This window comes from Rhinatrema bivittatum, chromosome 5 (assembly GCF_901001135.1).
Source record: "Rhinatrema bivittatum chromosome 5, aRhiBiv1.1, whole genome shotgun sequence".
Classification (NCBI taxonomy): Eukaryota; Metazoa; Chordata; class Amphibia; order Gymnophiona; family Rhinatrematidae; genus Rhinatrema; species Rhinatrema bivittatum.
Window position 1 is genome coordinate 64,948,776 of NC_042619.1, and position 15,701 is coordinate 64,964,476.

At 49.7% G+C, this 15,701-nt stretch overlaps 1 protein-coding gene across 1 annotated transcript in view; it reads right to left on the reverse strand.

Moving 5' to 3' along the window:
* The window catches only part of TMEM123 (transmembrane protein 123), a 130,200-nt gene extending 114,800 nt beyond the window's left edge, over positions 1–15,400 (reverse strand). The window contains exon 1 of the mRNA XM_029602418.1: positions 15,202–15,400. Coding sequence (XP_029458278.1) covers positions 15,202–15,277 — 76 coding nt within the window. The 5' untranslated portion in view covers positions 15,278–15,400. The remainder of the gene's footprint in view (positions 1–15,201) is intronic.
* Positions 15,401–15,701: the final 301 nt, after the last annotated feature.

Genomic DNA, 15,701 nt, shown 5'->3' on the forward strand with positions numbered 1-15,701 from the left:
GGTTTATCTCTACGTCACAAGACTAGTAAAAGAGATAAGAATATATTTATATGGAGGTTGGGGGAGGGGTAGAGGGAAGAAAATTTCCATCTATCATAAATGAAAGTCCACGGCTATTTCAACTTTGAAATCTCCTTGCCCTACCAATTTGTCTAGAAGCAGAAGGTTACGTAAAAGAACATAAGAAGCGGCCATACTGGGTTAGACCGAGGGTCCATCAAGCCCAGCATCCTGTTTCCAAAGTGGCCAATCTAGAACAAAAGCACCTAGCAAGTACCCAAACATTAAACAGATCCCATACTACTAACGCTAATAAGAAGCAGCGGCTATTCCCCAAGTCCAACATGACTAATAGCAGTTTATGGACTTCTCCTCCAGGAACTCATCCAAACCTTTTTTAAACCCAGCTACAGTAACTGCCCTTAGCCCATCCTCTGGCAACAAATTCCAGAGCTTAATTGTGCACTGAGTGAAAAAGAATTTTCTCCAATTTGTTTTAAATGTACTACTTACTAATTCATGGAATGCCCCCTGAAAGAGTAAATAACCAGTTCACATTTATCCATTTTAGTCCTCGTGATTTTTTAGACCGCTGTCATATCCCACCTCAGCCGTCTCTTCTCCAAACTGAACAGCTCTAACCTCTTTAGCCTTTCCTCGTAGGCGCACTGTTCCATCCCCTTTATTATTTTGGTCGCGAGAAGTTGGTGGCCAGCTCAACCCCCCCAGTAAATCAAGGACGGGCACTGTGTCAGAACCATCAACATTCACACATGAGCAGAGGTAGTTCTAGGGTTAGGTTTTCTTCTTCTGCCACCACAAGAAACGCCGTCTCATAATGACAGGCCCACTTATACAGCAGTCAGCGAATTTTGACTCTCATGCTGGAACTTGCATATTCATCCCACCAATACTCATGGGCAAGTCCCCGAAGACTACACCAACATCTCTCCCAGCAGGTGCACCCCTTCGCTTTCAGACAGGCAGGTTACGAAGCGCCATGAGGTCAGAACACAAACACTGACCAGTCAGCAGGGTTGAGAGTTAAAATTGTAAATGCATACTGTGCCACAAGGAGACAGGAAAACTTTACTCCTGGGGGAATTCTGCACTACTGCGGAATGCAGAATTTGCGCAGAATTCCCCCTTCCCGCAGATTTCCTCCCTCGTCTCCCTGCCGATTTTCTCCCTCCAAAACCGGAAGCGCACAGACAGCGGCCATCACGAGAGTGGGGGGCATCTCAGCACGGCAGAAAACAGCAGAGGAGACCCTGGCACGCCGCGAACGGCGCGCTGGCCCTTCATCTTCGCCACAAACGGAGCGCGTCCCGCGGCATTCCGGTGAGAGAGAATGTGTGTCAGAGAGGGGAGGGGAGGGTGAGAGAGAGCAGGAGGGTGTGAGTGAGAGCATGGGGAGGGGGGATGTCGGTGAGTGAGAATGTGTGTGTGTGAGAGAGAGGGGAGGGTGACAGAGAGCATGGTTGGTAAGGTGGGGTGGGGAGGGTGAGAGAGAGCGGGTGGGGGATGCTGTGAGAATGTGTGTGTAAGAGAGGCGAGGGGATGTGGGAGAGGGTGAGAGAGACAGCTTGGTTGGTAAGAGGGGGAGTGGGGGGGGTGCTTGTGAGTTTCAGAGAGGGAGCCTATGTGAGGGGAGGGGTGTGGGGGAGGGTGACAGAGAGCAGGAGGGTGAGAGAGCATGGGAGGTAAAAGAGGGAGGCTGAGGGGATGCTTGAGTGTGGGTTTCAGAGAGAGGGAGCCTATATGAGGAGATTGTAAAGGAATGTGTATGAGATTGGGAGCTCGTGTGTATGTGAGAGTGCTAGCCTGTGTGAAGGGATTGTGTATGTGAGGGAGCCTGTATGAGGGTGTGTGTGTATGTGTATTAGAGAGAGGGAGCATGTGTGTGAGAGAGGGAGGGACAGAGGGAGCTTGTGTGAGGTGCAGTACTGAGAATGGGGTCAAAGTCTGGGACTGGCAATAGAGTGGAAAGGGTTGAGGCTAGAGGTGAAGGGGAGAGATATTGGCAGGTGGAGGAGTTGGGGGCCTGAGGGGGGCAAACTGGCCAGGAAGTAGGGAGAGCAAGTGGAAGGGACACTCTTACAGTGAATTTCTAGGGAAATTCTGCAACTTTAAAGTAACAACTTTTTTCTGTAATAATTTAAAATGTAGTTAAAGACTGTCATGTAAATTGTGTTATTTTGATCAATATGAATTTTGCAGAATTCTCAGTTTTTGTGCGCAGAATTCCCCCAGGAGTAAAACTTGCAGGGCCAGCTTTTTCTTGTGAATACTGTTGATAACCGTAAAAGTTCATATTTCATTAAAACTGCCTCCAGCCTCTTCTATGAAAGAGGGGCAGACGTAATAAGGGTGCTAGGTTGAGCTCACGTTTTACTTATATTTCTGCGCACAGTTTTTGTGCTCTAAAATCCTCATTAACTAATGAATAAAATTATGTGCCCACAAATTAGTGCACCTTCATTCAAATCCCATGTTAATGAAGACACTGGCTACTATTCCCCAATGCAGAGGAAAAAGGATATTAAGTATAGGTATAGGGAGGAAATCTCGGGGATGGGGAGAGAAGAGGGAGGAGGATGAGGAACGGGTCAAGAAAGTGAGAATGGAGAGAAGGGGAGAGAGAGACTGGGGATGGAGTAGGAGAATATCAGGAATCTGGTATGAGGAAAAAAAAAGGAGGAAGCTTCTAGGATCTGGGGAGAGAGAAGAGGTAAAAGGCCGGCGGCGCAGGCTTGTCTGGGGCCGCCGGTATAACATGGAAAAAGAGCGCGTAGGAATCCAGGCCAGGTAGCGGGAGGGATAAAGGATGAGAAGGGAGTTAGCAGGGAGCAGGCAGAGAGGGGGGACAGCTAGGTTGACAGCAGCAGGGGAGACAGGTTTGAATCCCAGGCATGTGATTGGCAGGATTCTGGCGGGCTGGTGACGCGATGCTGTGTACAGGCCAGAATTACCTGGGAGCTGAAGAAGCAGGTTGCTTGGCTGGTCGTCTTGGTAGTGTTGGTGTTTGAATTGCGAGGGGCGGCAAATACTAGGCACATCTGTGTCTGGTTAGTGGTGAGGTCTGAGAGCATGAGGAGCGGTCGGGAGCGGGGTGGGAGGGGGATATAGACAAGGGCCGTGCTAAGGCCATCGAGGGGGGACGGCATATGTCGATGGCAGTGAGATTCCCGCTGGGCCTGAGAGAGGCCGCGGCGCGTGGGAGCACGAGCCCCCCTTGCATACCTGCCCCAGCCCATAGCTCAGGTGAAAGCAGCCCTGAGATTGGGCCCGAGGTCACGAGGGTGATATCCCCCATTGGAGGAGCTGGGGCCAGCCGGGCTCCGCTTGATCTATCCCTCAATGCATCAGGGCAGGATTTCCTGCCATCCCCCAGGCCTGTCCAAGGGTTGCCCCCGGCGCCGTCAGTGCTGGGTGGCCCACCTTCGAGCAGTGCAGGCGGCGGGAGAGGGGAGGCAGGCCCCAAGCGAAGTCAAGCCGCCTTCAAGGCCATGGTCGCGGCACATGGTGGCGCCAACAGGACTGCAGCGATACAACCGAGCAGAGGTCGAGTAGGTCCGAGGGAGGACAGCCAGTTGAGTACAAGGCAGAGAAGAACCAGTACTGGACGCCAGAAGTGGTCAGAGCAGAAGCGTTCGGAGAGATGGTAGGAGAGGAGTCGGCGACAGCGAGAGGCCTATGGGCTCGGAGCAGCATGTTGGCGGTGAGTTGGTCAGCTTGCTGCTGGGTTGTCGCATAGCGAGAGAAGAGAGACGGGTCAGCGGGCCGAGCAGGGGACAAGGGTTGCTCAGCCCAGGGGGCACCATGTGGTTCGGGGGTTGGCCTTCCTGGTACTTGGAGGAAAGGGGGAGGGGGGTTGAGGAGGTTGGGACAACACGGAGTGAGGGGGGAGACTGAGGAGTGGGTATTCCTAAGGACAGAGGGCACGGTTTCCGCAGTGCCGATGTGCAGACTAGTGAGCAGCGGATGGGCTCTGCGGCTTGTGCCTTTGTATCCTCAGGGACGTCCGGAATAGAGTTCCCAGCTACGTCCAGGCGGGAGGCCTGGCGAGATTCACCAGAAATGATGACCCCGAGCGGAGGTGGGATGCGGGCACTTCCCAGGAGCAGAGTGGAGAGCTATGTGTTGGATGTGGGTCTCGAGAGGATGACTACAGGTAAGTTGGATGTGGGTCAGCAGAAAAAAAAGGGGGCAAACGGAGCACGAAGAGGAAGAGGGGTAGCTCTGCGACTTCGGGTTCTGATTCTAGCTCTTCCTCGACTACCTCTTCCGCTACTAGCGGGTCCAGTGGGACGGTGAGGGATAGCAGGGTAGGGCCCAAGCAGGACATGGGGCATCCGGCGCTGGCATTGACGGAATTGTGGGAAGGGGTTCTTAGGAAGTTGCGCCGCAGGATTAAGAAAAGGAAATACATGAATATCTTCAAATTACTGGAAGGCAGAAGAGGTGGTAAGAAAGAGCAGAAGAGAGGGAAGAAGAAGGGAGGGAGTAGGGACGGGCCCAAAGTGTCCAAGAATATTTTGAATTGGGTCAGGGGGTTTTTCCGGTTGGCTAGTGTGGTAGAGCATTACCAGTCCTTGCAATACGGTGCGTTGTTAGCGTATGGAGATAGTATTTTAGGGGACTCTAAGGATTACGAGGGTTGGGCTTGGCTCAATTATGATAAGATAAGATGTTTCGGGATAAAATGGCAGGAAACCGCTACATGTCTTGGGGTACGCAAGATATTAATTGTGGTTGACCCAAATGACTAATAAGGGTGCGGGGCCCTCCAAGAGGGTGGGGAGTGGGGCAATAGGAGGGTTTAGTAGTGGCAGCTCGAGTAGCGTGGGAGGTATTGGCAGTTCCTTTCGAGGATCCGGGCTGAACGGTACAGGCATTGCCGTGGCTAAAGGGGCAGCTGGGGGTGCGGATGTGTGCTGGAGATTCAACAAAGCCACGTGTTTATTCTCGGATTGCAAGTTCCAACATGCTTGTCCAGGGCGCAATGGGACCCATCCCGAGTCCAAGTGCGCCCAGCAGCTCGGGAGTGCCCCCCTTAAGGGGGGCAAGTAGCGAGGTGGTATTAGGAAAAGCAGATTCGCCGGTGGAGTTTGGCCAGCTGGAGAGGTGGCTGCAGCACTATCCGGATAGCAGGAAGGTGCGGTTTCTTTAGTTTGGCTTTAGGGACGGTTTCAAGAATCCTTACACGGGGCCAGGGGGTGGGGGATGGGTGCGGAATGCGAGGTCCACTACTCGCATGGCGGATGTGGCCAGAGAGAAATTGATAACAGAGATGCGCTTGGGCAGGATTACAGAGCCTTGTCATGATCCTCCGTTTGCTAGGATGCACTTGTCCCCTTTGGCAGTTATTCCCAAGAAGGTACTTGGAAAATTTCAGCTCATCTTAAATTTGTCCTACCCAAAAGGGTCGTCCGTTAACGATTTTATCCCCAAGGCTTGCTGTTCAGTGAAGTACGCCTCCTTTGATGATAAGTTGGCTATGTTGCGGAGCGCTGGGTGTGGAGCATTAATAGCAAAGGCGGATATTGAATCGGCTTTTAGGTTGTTGCCAATGCACCCCAGCAGCATACCTCTATTAGGTTTTACTTTTGAAGGTCATTATTTCATGGATCGCTGTTTGCCGATATGTTGTGCAGTTTCCTGCGCATTTTTTGAAGCATTTAGTTCCTTTTTACAGTGGGTGGCGGAGAAGCACACGGGCAGTCGGTGGATGTCGCATTATCTTGATGATTTTCTGTTTGTTGGGCCAAGGGAGTCCACTGAATGTCGTCGGGTCTTGGAGGGGTTTCTAGAGGTGGTGGGTCAGTTGGGTGTGCCGATTGCGGCAGACAAAACAGAGGGACCGACTACCCGGTTGACCTTTTTGGAAATAGAGTTGGATTCAGTAGCAATGGTCTCGAGGTTACCGTTGGAGAAAGTGCAGCAGTTGAGTGCGTTGGTGCGAGGGGTCCGGAAGGCGAACAAGGTGACGTTGCGCGGAATGCAGTCGTTGACTGGATCCTTGAACTTTGCCTGTCGAGTTATACCCATGGGGAGGGCTTTCATTCGGAGGTTGTCGATGGCTACCGTATGGATCAAGGCAGGTCATCATTACATTCACGTCACTAGCAAAATTAAAGAAGAATTAGGAGTTTGGGAAAGTTTCTTGGACTCTTAATGAAGTGTTGGTGATTCCAGACCTGGAAATTTCGAATCAGGACATTGAGCTTTTCACAGATGCGCAGGATCAACAGGTTTTGGAATCTATTTCCAAGGGCAATGGTGTGTGCAGCCTTGGCCGGAGGACTGCGTCCTATCTGGACTGACTAGGAACATTACTTTTCTGGAATTATTCCCCATAGTAGTGGCGTTAGTAATCTGGGGGGAGTGCTTGGCTAACAGCCGGGTCGTGTTTTGCTGCGATAATATGGGGGTAGTACAGGTGATCAATTGGCTGTCAGCACATTGCCTATGGGTGTCAGCGTTGTTACGGGAGTTGATCAGACTCTCTTTAGCCGTGAACGTTAATGTGCAGGCTAGGATGTCCCAGGAGCGCAGAATGTAATAGCTGATGCGCTTTCTCATTTTCAATGGAAGGTCTTCCGGCAGTGTGCCCCACAGGCAAAGAGAGAGGCAGTATCCTTCCCGGATTATTTGTGGAACTTGGTGAGGATGAAGAATGGACGTTGATTCAGAATTCGGTTGCTCCAGCCACGTGGAAGGCATATATAAAGAGAAATAATGCGGTGGCTCGTTTTCTGCAGTTGTCTGGATGGGTTGGGGGGGGGGGGGGGGGGCCGGTTCAGGATAGTAGTAGGATTGAGTTTATATTGTGGGCAAACAAGCTGGTTATTCTTTGGAGACAGTGAGAGAGTTCAAATAGCGGGATTTTCGTTTTTTCAAAAGTTGAAGGGGTGGGGGAGCCCTATGTGTAGCTTCCAGGTGAAGCGAGTGCTTAGTGGGTGGCAAAGAGACCAGAGAGGGTGTAACGATGCGAGAAGGCCGATCCGGTACAGGGTCTTGATTTACTTGACGAAGCAGTTGGACTTGGTGTGTTGGTCTCAGTATGAAGTGTTGCTGTTCAGAATGGCTTTTTCTCTGGCTTTCTTCGGAGCTATGCGGATCAGTGAGTTGGTGGCTCAGTCTAAGAACAGCAAGAGAAATGTTGGGCTATTGGTTCAGCAAGTGCACTGGAATGGGATAACACTGTTTGTTCCCAAATCCAAAATGGATCAAAGAGGAAAAGGGAAATTCATTACACTTCTTCCAGCTCGGAGTCTGTTGGTCTGCCCAGTGAAAGCAACATAGGAGTATGTACAGTCTCGCCCTTTAGGTTCCTTTTTAGTGCATCAGGACTGTGTGCCACTGACCAGGTTTCAATTCACCAGTGTGTTAAATGGGGTGATTTCGAGGGTGGGATGGGACATGTCGGTGTACAGTTCACATTCTTTCAGAATCGAGGCGGCGACGGAAGCTGGCATCTCAGAGGAGGGGATAAAAGGCATAGGGAGATGGAAGTCCAACGCTTTCAGGGCTTATGTCCGGACATAAGACACTGTATGGGCGGGACAAGGGGAGGGGGATAGGGTTCTGCGGGATGTGGGATAGAATGCTGACGTAACTATTTTCTATTGCAGAGCGCTTGGGGGTGTCAAGAGCTGCCGGGTGTGCTTGGATCGTGGGCCACTCGTACATTCACAGGGTGCAGAGAAGAGCGTTGAACCGCCCTTACGGAGAGCATCTCGACCTTGAGGGCAGGGGTTGGAGGGCGGCATGGTTTAGCAAAAGGGGCATGGGTTGGGATGACCTCTTACCCTTCCTGCAGGAGTGGGTAGAAATTTGAGGGTGCCCAACATTTTTGATCCACCTAGGGGGCAATGATGTAGGTTCCAAATCATGCAGGGAGTTGATCACGTGCAGGAAGAAAGAGCTAGCTCAGGTTATGATTAGATGGCCTCGGGGCAGGTTGGGTTGGTCAGATATTATAGTCCGTTTGAAGAATAATGAGGAGCCAATCTGGAATAGGGGTGTGAAGAAGATAAAATCGTCAAATGGGCAGGTGGATGGGGTGGGAAGGGGGATTCTGGGTGCGACATCAATGGGCATGGGGCGTGGAAGCTGGTCTGTTTTGTGGAGATGATGTGCATCTGTCGGACATAGCTACAGACATTTTTAACAATGCCCTGCAGGAGGGGTTGAAAGCCAAGATTTGTAGGGGTTGAGGGCCGCAGTGGGGAACAAGGCAACGCAAGTCGTCTTTGTGGCGGGAACCCGAGCCTAAGTTATGTTGGAATGCACTGGTTAAATGGAGTTGGGGGGGGGGGATGAGTATCTCATGTAGTTGGGGGGGCTGCTGCATGGGACGGCCTGCAAACTAAGGGGCTAAAGTTCGAGGCCAGAGCCTGCTCTCGCAGGGCTGAGGCGGAATAGGCGGGAATGGGAGGGTTAGCGCTTGACCACTGGGACGAGGTGGTTGAGGAAAAGGGGAAAGAAAGGGAAATAGGAGGTGGTGTTAATATTGTTTAGAATTGTTTAAGTTTGTACGGGCTCGGGTTAAGGTTAATAAACTGCAGCCTATTTCTTATGCCACAACTGTGTCATGTGTTTTCTCGGAGGGGGGGGGGGGGGGGGGGGGGGGGGGGAAGGATGGCGAGCCAAGCGCAAGTCTTGCCTCCCTATGTTATAAAGAAAAGATGGTTTCAGGATCTAAGAGAAAGAATCCGAGAAGAAGGGAAGAACCAAACTGGTGGGTGGGAGGAGTGAGAAAGGAGGGAGGTGGTCCTAGTCCCTCTTGCATTCCCTCTCTAAACTCCCACTCAATCTAGCACACGCACACCTAGCCTAGCACCAATCCCTTTCCTTTCACAAAAGGAACATTGCCTCCCTTCTCCCCATTTACCTTCTTTCTCATACAAAAGAAACATCCCCAGGTCCTCTCCTTGCTGCCCCTCCAATGATCCCCAAATCATCTCTTCCTAGCCTCTCCAAATGTGCTATCTACTCCAGGTTCACCATCTCCCTCCTGCCCATGAATGACAGATGGACAAGGGCTGGATGATATAGCAGAGTAGCTCTTTTTTTGCTCTGCTTCATCTGCGCTCCTGTTGTCTGTATGCTGCTGGGGAGGGCAGGGGCTGCTGCTGTTCTCGCAATGCACACGATCAGCAATGAAAGGAAATGCAGTTTCTGCAGAGGCTCCAGGTGCTGGTCTGGGTAGCCTGTGTCAGAGCAGGTGGCAGCACTGGAACACGCTCCTGCACGGATGGGAAGAATCTGGGGAGGGGAAGGGACAATGACACACAATAAAAAAAAAGAGTCGGCACTGGCAGCATGGATCAGCAGGCAGTGTTAGTGGGTTGTGTATCAACCCACAACTCCCAATGCATGTGGATACCATTAGTTTACTGCATCAGGAATTAACTTGTTTTTGTGCATGAGCAAAGAGAATGTGTGCTAAACATTTCTTCTTACATGTGTTTTATCACATCGGCCCCTGAACGGTTGACGTTTATGATGCTCCCCAAGTAGAATGGGCTAATTCCCAATTCTAGCCCCTGACCTAACACACAAATAATACATGTTAATAAAAAATGTAATTGGCCTGTGTGTGTCCAGCCTGCCTGCTCAGTAGTAATTCACCTTCAGTTCTGAAGAGAGAAGTGCTCTCCTTTAATGGTGGAGTAGACAGCTAATCGGACACTGTCAAGGTTAATTTAAAAAAAAAAAATAAAAAAAAAAATCTGCAGTTTGCTTAGGACTGTGCTGTGCCAGCACAGAACTGCAAAATGAAACAGTAGAGAGCTGCAGCCGGGGCATTTAAGGCAGGGTGTGCCATACCTGTTGCTATAAATCTGCATATCTTTGCTGCTGTACACAAACCAAAAATACAACTACAAAAAAACTCAATCCAGACAGAGGAATAAAACAGCCCAGAGACCGTGCTGACTGCAGAGCTTTCATCCACTGGTGGTAAGTTCCCTGCTGCAGAGGGTTTCCAATCTAGAGAGGTCAATTTACTAAAAGGTTTTCTCCCATTCTGTGTCTACGGGAAAATGCTTAGTAAATAGGGCCCTAAGTCTGTACCTGAGGCAATGGAGGGTGACATGAAATGGGCAAGTCACAAGCAGTGTCTCTGCCTGCAGCGCTAACCACTACGCTGCTTTTCCACCCATGCCAATTTCTTATTTAATAAATAAACCCCACGTGAGAGGGGACAGATGTGGTGGGGATTTGTCGGCATACTCTGAACTCACAGGCCCCAGGCTCGCTCAATTGCTCTCCTCTCCTAGTTGCTGATGCTAAGAAAAGCTGAGGTAAGTGGGAATGTCAGGGGAGGGGGAACCTCCCCCCCTCCCCCCCAAGAGACAGAGTTGGTAATCCTGAACTCTCACCATCTCTCTCATCTTCCTCCCGCCCTCTTGCTGTCAGCTTTCTCTCCTCCAGCTCCTGACCAGGATCTCCTTCTCACATGCCTAGAACTGTCTGGATCACCTGATGCAACTGACTCTGCTTCCGCTAGCAAAAAGTGCCGCGCTGCTGCTGCTGGAAGAGTCTGGAGCCGGGCACCAGGTCTGCAAAAGGGAACCACGATGATCAGACACTCGCCATTTCAGTCACTCTGTTATAAGGCTGTATAATCTGCAGAAGAACTGAAACTGCCCCTAACAATGACCATTTTATTAATTGTTTTAGAGAGGAACAAACATCTACAGAATTTAAACCTAAACAATATGCATCAGTTCCATGAATAACAATTTAAATTTCTTTTAATAGCATCTCTTTATGGCAAAATTCTAAAAATACACAATACCGTAAAATGTGAACACAAATAACCTGCTGAACTGCACTGATCTTAAGCAGAGTTACGACAAAAACCTTAATAAAGCAGTTGCATTAGCAAAACTATTTTATATAATTCAGTTTGCAGTTAAACATCTATTAAGCTCTCACTTTGTGGTTGGGTTTTTTTTTTAAAGTTTCTCCCCAGTGTTTACAGTTTAGAAAGCTCCATCTACTTAGTTGACTCCTATTGCAATGAACTGACATCAGGGTGCAGGTGGGTTGATCATCAAAACCACATGCAGACATCAAGCTGATACCAGGGCCACACTTAAAATGTGAGAAACCCACGGGCACTGTGGGGTGTGGAGGTGGGTGGGGTAGGAGGGAAATCCCCCTGGAGCGCACCTGTCTGGATCACTTGTGATAGGTAGATTTCTATATATTTTCTGTTTTTATTTAACTTTTATTTCTGTGCATTAGAAGCTGTGGATGACAGGAGGGAACAATAGAACTACTGGTCCTGGAAGGGAGGGCTCCAGGTTGGACTGATGTTAAGGCTCTCAGCTTTTCCTCCCATCTGCAGATTCCTTCTTGATCAGGAAGGTCTGACCTGCCTTTCTTTTTGCTTCAGAAGAATCCGGTTTTACAAGCAGAAGAAAGGAAAAAGTAAAAAAAGGTCATGGGATAGGTGGCGATGTCCATTTGTGGATTACAAACTGATTAAAAGACAGGAAACCGAGAGTAGGATTAAATGGACAATTTTCTCAGGTGGAGGGGGATGGGCAATGGAGTGCCTCAGGGATCTGTACTTGGACCCGTGCTTTTCAATATATTTATAAATGATCTGGAAAGGAATACGAGTGAGGTAATCAGATTTGCAGATGATACAAAAATTATTCAGAGTAGTTAAATCACAAGCGGATTGTGATAAATTGCAGGAGGACCTTGTGAGACTGGAAAATTGGGCATCCAAAGGGCAGATGAAATTTAATGTGGATAAGTGCAAAGTGGTGCATATAGGGAAAAATAACCCATGCTATAGTTACACGGAGCTACCACCCAGGAAAGAAATCTAGGTGTCATAGTGGATAATACATTGAAAAAGTTCCCTTCAAGGCCGCTCCGATTTTGGAGCGGCCTTGAAGGGAACGGGGAAAGCCATCGGGGCTCCCCTCGGACTCGGCGCGCGCAAGGTGCACGTGTGCACCCCCTTGCGTGCGCTGACCCTGGATTTTATAACATGCGCGCGGTAGCGCACGCATGTTATAAAATTGGGCATAGATTTGATCACGTCGGGTTACGCGAACAAATCTACGCCCGAGCATAACTTTAAAAATCTACCCCTAAGGCTACAAACTCTATTCCACTGCTGACCAGGTATAAAATTTCCAGTGTTACACACTAGTCAAACCTACACACTTTTCTGCATTGGGGATAATAGCTAATGCCATCACTGGAAGGTGCTAACCTGTACGCATACTAAGGAGCCAATGCAATAAAGTGCACCCAGCCTGGTGCAAAGGTTTACCGTGTTTCCCCAAAAATAAGACCTAGTAGAGATTTTGCTGAATTCCTAAATATAAGACCTCCCCCGAAAGTAAGCCATCCCTTGTAAACAGGAGCGGATTGACCTATCGGGGGATCGGGCTTCACCCGGTGGGCCGGTCAATCCTGTGACGTCATTTTTTTTTTTTTAAATAAAGTTTCCAAGGTATTAGGGGCAGACGCAAGCAGTGGTATCCCGAGGGGAGCCAATGCCCCCGGGCGCAAGGAGGCTCATGCGGCCGCTGAGCCTCCTTGCCCGAAGAAAAAGATCGCGTTCAAACGCACTGATGCTCTTCCTCCTTCCTGCCTGTGCGCCCCGGAAGTAAACGTTGCCGGAGCCGCGTGGGCAGGAAGGAGGAAGAGCATCAGCGCGTGCAGAAGAGGAGGAGCCGCCGCGGGCTGCTGCGAATCCCAAGTCGGAGCGGCCCAAGAAGAGGAAGAGGCCCGGTAGCAGGGCCGCTGCAGAGCCCATCCTGCGGTGACCCGCGAAGAGGAGGCCCAGAGGTGAGAGAGAGGCTGAGGGTCTGTAAAGGGTGTATGCGTGTGTGTATGAGATGAGTTGAGAGATTGTGTGTGGGAGTGAGGATCTGAATGTTTGCAGAGGCAGCATGTGAGAGCCTCTGTGTGTGTGAGAGAGACAGCGTGTGACGGTGAGAGCCTATGCTTGAGCAAGACAGCATGTGGGAGTGAGAGAGAGCCTGTGTGTGTGAGAGTCAGACAGCATGTGCAAGAGAGAGACTGTGAATGAATGAATGATTGCATGAGAGACAGCATGTGACAGTGAGAGCCTGTGTGTGTGTGTGTGTGTGTGAGAGAGAGAGAAATGCATGTGAGAATGAGAACCTGACTGTGTTTGAGGGAAGAAGATGGAGAGAAAAGAAATACGGAAGAAAAAAGGACAATATAAAAGGAATTGGCAAAAAAATAAGAAAGAGAAGGTGGAAAAAAAAAAAAAGCCTGTGACCAACCGATTAGAAAACTAACATCAGCCAGCAAAGGTAAAAAAAAAAAAAAATTACTTTTTAGTGTTTGGCACATGTAATCTTTGGGAATGTGCAAGAATAGCACTTTCTCTATGCGGATCTCACAATGTACGAGATCAGCATGGAGAAAGTGGAAGCCCACGGGGCCTGCACAGAGGAGGCAGCAGAATGGGCTTCAGTGTCAGTAGCAGCAATCGGCGCCTCCCCAATAGCCATGTGGCAGCAGTGACAGTGGCAGCAAGATTACTGACATCTGGGGATGGTGGCAGGACCAGTCGGGGGACCCCTTCCAAGCAGTGTGCAGAGGTTCAAAAGCAGCAGAGTCAGCCCAAGTTGACTACCATGAATGCTGCACACTCTTACCTCTCTCTGACAGCACACTGGTGGGACATGGCTGACGCAGGGGCAGCCAGCAGCTCTATTAGACATCCCCTGAAAATAAGGCCTAGTGCATCTTTGGTAGCAAAAATTAATATAAGACACTGTCTTATTTTCGGGGAAACAGGGTATATGCGGTTGGATGCACTAAACTAGCACCAGATGCAATACGGTGATTAGTGAGTCCAAAATGCGTGCAAAAACAACTGCGTAGCTGATGGTGCTCATCCCATGTAGATGAGGCTATTAGCCATTACCCTGATGCAGTAAATCGCCAGGGGCTCAACGCACCCTTTTTAACGCGGCAAATTTAACTCCAGCGTCAGAGCTGGCGTTAAATCAACCCGTGAGTCAAGGGTTCATGATAAATTAAAAATGACTGTCCTCCGTGGTTCCTCCTACCTAGCATCGTTGCGACACTATAATTGGAGTTTAAAAATAAAGGTAAAATGTAATGGCTAAATGTAAAAAAATGTTTTAAAATTCTGGACGCATACTTTACACATACACTATACACACACAATAGCAAGGGACGAAATAGTCCTGAAGCAGGATAAAACAGACGCGCCTGTTGCAATTCTGGGCGCCCAATGCATTTGAGCGCTAGGGACACACAATTTTTCCCTAGCGTGTCCATTTTAACGCAACTCATTTTAAATTGCATCAGGCACCCAGAGGATGTAGCTGTGCATGCATTAAGAAAATGGGCACGCAGTACATTTTACTGCACATCTTATTGCATTAGTCCTTTATCAAAAGTTTATGCACCAAAAGTATGAACACAACTTAGTGTACACTCTACTGAATGTACCTTATTACATCGGCGCCTTAGACTATAAGCTCTTTGGGGGCATAGAAGTCTCATAGGTGAATACATATCACCACTGCACAGTACTGTATATGTTCAGTATAGGCTATAAAATTGATAAATATTGTGAGCTAAGGATGGGCCCACAAGCCACAGTTACAAAGAGAGAGAACGACTACAAGAAAAATTGCACATAATTAACTCTACAAAAGCCGAAATAACATATATTCATGGGAGAAAAAAAGAAGGCCGGCCCAGAAACAGAGCACAAGAGGTGTTTTGATCCTAAATAGTGCTGTTGCTTGAAGGCGCAGGAAGCCCTAATAGCTGCAAACCTTACACAAACAAACAAAAGGAGAGGCCACACATCGCCACAATTTGCATATTACAATTTGGATAAGTTCAGAACTAGAACGAAAGTTAAAGCTTCTTATATTCAAAAAGTTACAAGACAAACAATACAACTTTTAGGGCGGGTATCATAAAACCTCCGGGCGGTGCAAACTCTCGCCGTAGAGGGCAGGGAGGATCAGTACTAATGGAGAGACACAAAACTATCGCCTCCCCCAAATGGCACCACTGTCCAGTCCCAGATCGGAAAGCCCCAGGTACATATCGGGCTGGAAAAGGGCTGCTGTCAAGCTTGGGGAAGTGGGGCGGCGGTATCAGCGTGTGGGAAGAGTTGGGACGCATAGTAACACTTACTGTCATCAGCCAAGGCAGTGACGATCACGGCCAGAGCTAACAGCAGCCGCCCCGACTGCACGAAACCAGGCTTCATGGCCCCCCGCAGAGTTCTAGGGGGAAATGAGTGAGCGCGTGGGAGTGAGAGACCAGTGGAGGAGGGGCAGCGCAGGACGTTCGCAGGTTAATGGAGCCTGTAGACGGCTGGCTGCGGTATCCACGTGCTCAGCCCAGGCCCCTCCTCCTGCTGCTTCTTCTACCTCGAGCCAACAGCCGCCCGTCACGTGATGGGGTTGGCGCAGCAGCTTTTACAGCGAAGAGAAATAAAGAGCCTGCGACTGGGCTAAGGAAGCAGGACACCATGGGGGCGTGGAAGGCAAGGTAGGCAGGGCTAGGCAGGGGCCAGGGGAGGGGTGGGGGCAGGTAGAAAAGGGAGAGCCAGCGTGGGCAGCCCTCCCTTTTTGGCCAGGCACAGAGCAGCTTCATCAGCAGGGCTTCTTCTTCCCTTGTGCAGCATTGAA